The sequence below is a fragment of the Zonotrichia albicollis genome, chromosome 25, assembly GCF_047830755.1.
Source record: "Zonotrichia albicollis isolate bZonAlb1 chromosome 25, bZonAlb1.hap1, whole genome shotgun sequence".
In the NCBI taxonomy this organism is placed as follows: Eukaryota; Metazoa; Chordata; class Aves; order Passeriformes; family Passerellidae; genus Zonotrichia; species Zonotrichia albicollis.
In genome coordinates, this window is record NC_133843.1 from 5,786,057 (window position 1) to 5,793,616 (window position 7,560).

At 52.0% G+C, this 7,560-nt stretch overlaps 1 protein-coding gene across 1 annotated transcript; it reads left to right on the forward strand.

Annotated features, from left to right (window-relative positions):
* The first annotated feature begins 5 nt into the window (after positions 1-5).
* On the forward strand, positions 6-7,222 carry DDOST (dolichyl-diphosphooligosaccharide--protein glycosyltransferase non-catalytic subunit). The gene is made up of 11 exons (XM_074558477.1): positions 6-224; positions 1,295-1,405; positions 1,627-1,713; positions 2,581-2,684; positions 3,406-3,500; positions 4,180-4,273; positions 5,018-5,166; positions 5,757-5,904; positions 6,032-6,152; positions 6,490-6,596; positions 6,676-7,222. Exons 1-11 carry the CDS (start codon positions 86-88, stop codon positions 6,823-6,825), a joined length of 1,305 nt encoding a protein of 434 aa, XP_074414578.1. The 5' UTR covers positions 6-85; the 3' UTR covers positions 6,826-7,222.
* Positions 7,223-7,560: the final 338 nt, after the last annotated feature.

Consider the following 7,560-nt stretch of genomic DNA (forward strand, 5'->3'; position numbering starts at 1 on the left):
GCTGATTGGCTGGAGGCTGCTCGGAGCTGGCGCTGATTGGCTGGAGGCTGCCCGCCTCTGGGGTAGTTCAGCCACCAGGAGCAAGATGGCGGCGGCCGCAGTGATTGTGTGCGGGCTCCTGGCGGTGCTGGCGGCGGGCGCTGAGGGCGGGCCCCGCACGCTGGTGCTGCTGGAGAACGGCAACCTGCGCGACACGCACTCCATGTTCTTCCGGAGCCTCGCGGGTACCGAGCGGGCCACGGCGGGATGCTGGGAGGGGTTGGAGGGGGCGGGACCCAGGGTCAGGATGGGGGAAGAGGTTGGGGTTACCTGAAGGAAAAGGGTTTGGGGTCTTCGGGTCAGGCCGAGGGAGGACATTAAAGTCCCCTGGCTGGACTGAGGGTGCAGCCAGGGGTCCCTTGCTGGAAGGGGCTGTGTCTTCTCATCAGGATCAGGGTCCCCTAGGGGAGAGGGGGATGTTGGGGTTCACTGTTCTGGATGAGGGAGGAGATTTGGGATATTGCACCGGGCAAAGGGAGGAAATTGGAGTTTGGAGTTCCTATGTCAGAGTGCAGGAGGAAATTGGCTGTCCGGCTGAGGAAGCAGATCGGGGTACCCTGACGGAGAATGGGGGGTTTGAGGTCTCCTGGTCAGTCTGTGCGAGGTGATGGGGACCCTGGGCCTGGATGAGAGAGGGGATTGGGCTCCCCATATCAGAATGGAGGAGTAGATTGGGATCCCCTGGGCAGGCAGGAAAGGAGGGTGTTGCCGGGGAGAGGGGCTTGTTTGGGTTCTCCTGGTCAGAATGAAGATCTGTGTCCCCATGTCAGGCTGAAGGAGGAGATTGCAAGCGGGGGCTGTTGGAGTTCCATGGGCAGGTTGAGTGAGAAGAAGGAGACCCCAAGCCAAGAGAGGAGATTGGGGCTGCCTGGTATAGGGGAAGGTGCTGTGGGTCCCCTGGCCAGGCAGAGGGAGGAGATTGGAGTTCCTTGGAGGAGGGGGGTGAACATTTGGGATCTTCTGGTCAAAATGAGGCAGGAGATGGGGTTTTTTTCAGCTGTGCCTGTGTTTAGATCCCCTGCAGCCTCATTCCCTATTTGATGGGTGACAGCAAGGCATCCTTTGACATTGGGGCTCTTCAGGGGATCCACTCCTTGGGTTTATTTGGGAACTCTCAGGTCCTGCTCTTAAAAGGCAGTGTTTCCAAACTGCTCCTTCACTGGGGAAATAAAGCTCTGCCTCCTGCTGCAGTTGTGCTGCTCCATGTGTGGTTCCATGGCATGCAGGAATTGTCCCTCTTGTGTCCTGGCTGCAGACAGGGGCTTCGACCTCACCTTCCGGACAGCGGATGACGCCGGCCTGTCCCTGATAAAGTACGGGGAGTTCCTGTACGACAACCTCATCATCTTCTCCCCATCCATAGAAGGTAAATGTGGAGGAGCTTGATCACATCTTTGGAAGGGCATTTCCAGCTGCTCTGTGAATTTTAGTTAAGTCCTGTGCTTTGGATGTACTCAGTAGCAAACTGCAGCTCTGTCCAAGCTTTTATTGGTGGTTCTTCCATTGATTTGGTGATTTTCTGTGGTTTAATTCTGCTGGGGGGGTGTTTCTGAGCTCCAGCCATGAATTGCTGCTGTTTGCTTTCAGACTTTGGTGGCAACATCAATGTGGAGACCATCACCGCGTTCATCGACGGCGGCGGCAGCGTCCTCGTGGCCGCCAGCTCGGACATCGGTGAGTGCAGGTGTTGCTGCAGAGAATTCATTCACTGCAGCAAAGGCAGCTGCTCCTGGTCACCTCAGGGCTTGTTTGGGGAGGAAATGGCTGATTCATGCCTTTAGTAACACGTTCAGTGGGAATTTTTCGGGTTGCTGTTGATAATTGGTGCCCCGAGATGTGCAGGGTGTCTCTGTTTCTGTTTCTGCTTTGGCCTGCACAACTGAAGAACGAGTTTGGACTCTTCGCTTTTCGGTCTTGAGGTTGTTTATTAATTCTTATCTATAAAATTTTCTTTCTGCCCAGCTGAGATCTGCTCAGCAGGGCAGCCACAGGCACTCTGTGTTGTCCTTTTATACTACAAACTACCTATAACATATTTACACTTAATTCCCAATACCTATCACCTATGCTAGACAGTGAGCTTCTACTCTAAACCAATCCCAAAGTGCCAACATCACTGCAGAAAATGGAGAACAAGAAGAAGAGGAATGGCTGGACACGCCCAGATTCCTCCATCTTGTCTCCATAACCCCCATACCAAAAATCTTAAAATCTACATTTTCACCCTGTGATAATTTTGTTATTACACCATTCAAACCTGTGTGACTTTCATGTCCTCATACAAAATTGGAAACTTGCTCCAGGAGTCACAATCAAATCCTCAGGTGTTCTGGGCAGCATGCCAGGGTCTCTGAGCCCCCCAACGGGGTCCTTGGCAACTCTGGATACCCAGAGGGATGCACTGAGTTCTGACAGGAATTCAGTGGGAAGCTCATGTTGTTCCCTGGGGTTTGGCTCATGGAGCATTGAGCACATGACTCTCAGCTGAATTTAGGGCTGAGGTCCCTGTGTGGTGTGACAGAGGATCCATTGTCCCTGCAGGTGACCCCCTGCGAGAGCTGGGCAGCGAGTGTGGCATCGAGTTCGATGAGGAGAGGACAGCGGTGATCGACCACCACAACTATGACATCTCTGACCCTGGCCAGGTAAGGGCCTTGCCTGCTGCTCCTGCCTGCTGGGCTGGGTGCAGAGCTCGAGGGCTCAGTCCTCTGTCCTTGTGCTCTGTTTTTCCTCTATCCCTTCTCTCCTCCCAGGAAAGGGGGAAATAATCCCTGTGGCAGCATTCAGTTCTGCTGCTGTCAGGATGCTTCAGGCTCTGGTTTCAGATGGTGACTGTGTGCAGGGAGTGATTAATCCTGGTTCTGTACCCCTCTGGGGGGGAATTTCAGACACCCAGTGCAACACTTCAGGTGTGGGAAGGGAGAATTTCAGTCCCGGATTTTCAGATAGTATAGAAACACACAAACATTTCTACAATTTTGTCTGCCTGGTGTAATCCAGCATTTTAAAATTAAAACATATATTAAAGTCTGAGCTAAATATACTCTGGTAATTTTTGTTTAAGGTAAACTGTTGAAGCAGTAGGTACGTGCATGTTGTCCTGGTTTGAGGATGAAGGTTGCTAAATGCAGAGAAATAAAACACTGTGGGTGTTGCTGTCTTTATCAAGTGGCAGTGTGTATTTCCTTGAAGATCAGTATTAACCTAATTTGATCATAAACACAAAAATACTGTTATTTTGCTTTTTAATTGAACTACAGCGTTCACCCAACAGTTGTAATAATCTGTAAAATAAACTTTTAACTGAGAAGCTGTTGTTTGTCATTAGACCCTGACTCACCTCACACGGCTCTCTTGTTTCCCCAGCACACACTGATCGTGGCTGACACTGAGAACCTCCTGAAGGCCCCCACCATTGTGGGCAAGGCAGCCCTGAACCCCATCCTGTTCCGAGGAGTTGGGTGAGCAGCAGGGCTCAGGTGGGGGAATGTGGTGGTGTTTGCAGGGGTCTGAGGATGAGGGAGGAGATGAGGATCTGACTCCATGTTTCAGAAGGCTTGATTTATTATTTTATGATATATATTATATTAAAATTGTACTAAAAGAGTAGAAGAAAGGATTTCATCAGAAGGCTAGCTAAAAATAGAAGAAGAAAGAAGAATGATAACAAAGGTTTGTGGCTCGGATAGAAAGTCCGCTGGGCTGTGATTGACCATTAATTAGAAACAACCAACATCAAAGATCCACCTGTTACATCCCACAGCAGCAGATAATCAATGTTTACATTTTGTTCCTGAGGCCTCTTAGCTTCTTAGGAGGAAAAATCCTAAAGAAAAGATTTTTCATAAAAGATGTCTGTGACAGGGGAAGAGCAGTTGAACCTGGGGTGTTGCTGCGAGGTGGGGTCAGCCCCTAGGGGGCTTAACAAATCTCTCTTGATTTCAAACAAAATTAGAAGGAGATCCTCCAGAGTAGTTTCGTTGTTGACTTAGGAATGGTTCCTAACAAAATAGTGGAAGAAAAGTTTCTCAGGAGGTAGAAGGGTGAGAAGGTCCATGGGGTTGAGCAGGTGGCCCCAGGTTCCTCTGGGTGTGGGTACCCTGGGGCTGTGTGTGCTGCTCACTGTGGCTTTCCCTGCAGGATGGTGGCTGATCCTGACAACCCGCTGGTGCTGGACATCCTCACTGGCTCTTCCACTTCCTACTCCTTCTTCCCAGATAAGCCCATCACTCAGGTACACTCCCTTCCTTTCTCTCCTGTTTGGAGCTGTGTTTCTGCAATTCAGTCCCTCTGACTTCAGCTGCTTGGGAAAATCCTGGAGTGTTTGATCTCCTGATTGATTTTGGTTGGGCTGTTGGCTGCTTCCCTGTGACAGTGTTCACAGGGGTTTTAGGATGAGGGAAGAGACGAGGATCTGACTCCATGTTTCAGAAGGCTTGATTTATTATTTTATGAGATATATTATATTAAAACTATACTAAAAGAATAGAAGACAGGATTTCATCAGAAGGCTGGCCAAGAATAGAATAGGAAAGAATGATAACAAAGTTTGTGGCTTGGACTCTCTGTGATTGGCCAATAATTAGAAACAACCAACATGGGCCAATCAAAGATCCACCTGTTGTATTCCACAGCAGCAGATAACCATTGTTTACGTTTTGTTCCTGAAGCCTCTCAGCTTCTCAGGAGCAAAAATCCTAAGGAAAGGATTTTCCATAAAAGATGTCTGTGACACTTCCTGATGTTGCCTTCCTCTGCTTTCTGAGGAGGTGTTCAGCATGAGGAACACGTGTCCTCCATGCTCTGGAGGAGAGGCCAGCCTAGATCAAAGCATCTCTCCCATTCCATCCCGGCTGGAGTGCTACCAGAATCCTCTTCCTGCTTTTTCTGAGCTTCGTGGTTACTCCTTAACTGCAGCTGGTGCTGCTGCAGCCAGCCTGTGCCGCCCCAGAGCAAACTGTGCCCGTTTGCCCCGCAGTACCCGCACGCCGTGGGCAAGAACACGCTGCTGATCGCGGGGCTGCAGGCGCGCAACAACGCCCGCGTCGTCTTCAGTGGCTCCCTCGACTTCTTCAGCGACGCCTTCTTCAATTCTGCCGTGCAGAAAGCGACCCCAGGCTCCAAGAGGTGAGGTGGCTTCCCTGGCTGAGGGTGTTTGGGAAGCCCTATGGGGACAGAACTCCTGGGAAACAGGCAACAAATGTTTGTGTTTTGGGATGGAGCAGAAAGCTTGAATTTAATTGGAGTGACACATCCTTTACTGTAGCAGAGCAAAGCACTTTGGAAAGCAGCTCCTTCCTTTAACCTCAGCTCAGTTTGTGTTGCTTTCACCTCTGTTTGTTTGGGTTTAGGCCATGTGTCACTCTTGCACTGGAGTTGGGGCAGGAACAGGTGAGAGGCAGGATGGTAGAAAAGGCAAAGAAAAATTTATTCAAAAGAACCACGAGGTTTTTATAGAGTGGTACAACAGATTCTATTCTATTGGCTAACTAACAGAAACATCTTTCTCACACACTGTCCTTGAGAGGAATGGAAAAATAAAGTAGAAAAACACTACCTGCAATTTGTTTATAGCCAACAAGTTATCACATCTTTCCAGCTCCCTAAAACTCCTCACAAGCCGCTGTGAGAAACACTTGCCATTTCTCTCTCTCTGTCCCATGGCATCACAGCCATGGGGTATTTTCTCAGCTGCCTCAACCTCCCTTGTTGCACAGGTACTCCCAGACAGGTAACTACGAGCTGGCCGTGGCCCTGTCCCGCTGGGTGTTCAAGGAGGAGGGCGTTCTGCGAGTAGGAGCCGTGTCCCACCACCGCGTCGGGGAGCTGGCGCCGCCCAACGCCTACACCGTCACCGACCTCGTGGTGAGGCTGCCGGCCGGGCCGGGCCGGGCGGGGCACATGGGAGCCGCCCCGGGGAGGAGCTGGGCAGCGCCGGGGCTCCCATTGGGCTGGCACTGGTTCTCAGGCACCGCTGGTTGATTTGTCCCAGGAGTACAGCATCGTGATCGAGAAGCTCGCTGACGGCAAGTGGGTGCCCTTCGACGGGGACGACATCCAGCTGGAGTTCGTGCGCATCGACCCCTTCGTGCGCACCTTCCTCAAGAGGAACGGTGGGTCCCTGTCGGGAGGAGAGGGAGCTTCCCCTCTAGAGAGGTCCCCATCAGGAGGAGAGGGAGCTGCCCCTCTAGAGGAACAGCAGATCCCCATCAGGAGGAGAGGGAGCTGCCCCTCTAGAGGAACAGCAGGTCCCCATCAGGAGGAGAGGGAGCTTCTCTAGAGGAACAGCAGATCCCCATCAGGAGGAGAGGGAGCTTCCCCTCTAGAGGAACAGATCCCCCTCAAGAGGGAACAGGGTGTCCCTTTTGCTGCCCTGGCGCCACACTGGGGGTGTTTTTGCCTTCCACAGCTTCTCCTGTCCCCTCAGTGTCACCCCTGTCTCCCTCCCAGGTGGCAAATACAGCGTGCAGTTCAAGCTGCCGGATGTCTATGGCGTGTTCCAGTTCAAAGTGGATTACAACCGGCTGGGATACACCCACCTCTACTCCTCCACTCAGGTAAGTGTTGGGGTGTGAATCCCCCCTGTCCTGGAGGAAAGGCTGCAAAAGCTGCAGGGGCTGCTCTGTCCCCGTGCAGGTGTCCGTGCGTCCCCTGCAGCACACGCAGTACGAGCGCTTCATCCCCTCGGCCTATCCCTACTACGCCGGCGCCTTCTCCATGATGGTCGGCCTCTTCATGTTCAGCATCGTGTTCCTGCACATGAAGGAGAAGGAGAAATCCGACTGAGCTCCCTGTGGGAGCCTTTTCCTGGTGCCAGGAGGGCCAGGCAGTGTCAGAGCCTCCCTGTATCCGTGTCAGGACTGGTGGGTGCCGGATGCACTGTGGGGCTGTGTTTGGTCTTTTTTAGTTTTACACCTGGGGGGTTATTGAGAATGACAATTAAATTTTGGGGGGGTGAATCTGTTACCAAAGTGTCTGCAAACTTGGGACCAGGATGCTTCCAGTTCTCACTGATGAGTTGCAATGTTTGCTCACTCCACTGTTGGAATGATTTGGGTTCAGGTTGGGCTGGAATGATTTGGGTGGATTGGGGTTGGGCTGGAATGATTGGGATTGGAGTTGGGCTGGAATGATTTGGATTGCAGATTAACTCCCAGTTCAAAATAAAGTCTCGTTCCTCTCACCCTGGCTGGGAGTGAGGTGAGTTCATGGCCTGGGGCATTCAGATGCAATCCCAGAACTGAGGCTGTGTCCCCACCTTGACTGCTCCAGGCATTCCTCAGGATGGGAGGGAGGCTGGAGAGTGCTGAGAGGGAAAAGGGGGAGTCTGGGTCACACAGGGGGACTTGGGACACCCCAAAAGCACAACAAAGGGTCTGGGTGTCACCAAAGGCACATGGAGGAGAACAGGGCAGGTCAAAACCCCCTCTGTGCCCTATCATGCAAACAGGTGAGTTGAGGGACACACCAAAGGCTCAGCAAAAGCCAGGGATTGCCCCCAAATGCACACTGAGTGGTCTA

Bases quoted from the DNA above. Each gene is read 5' to 3' on its own strand.
- DDOST (XM_074558477.1), top strand. From the start codon at position 86: ATGGCGGCGGCCGCAGTGATTGTGTGCGGGCTCCTGGCGGTGCTGGCG. The intron at 5,905-6,031 runs GTGAGGCTGCCG...GATTTGTCCCAG, and splicing joins ACACCGTCACCGACCTCGTG to GAGTACAGCATCGTGATCGA. The intron at 6,153-6,489 runs GTGGGTCCCTGT...TCTCCCTCCCAG, and splicing joins CACCTTCCTCAAGAGGAACG to GTGGCAAATACAGCGTGCAG.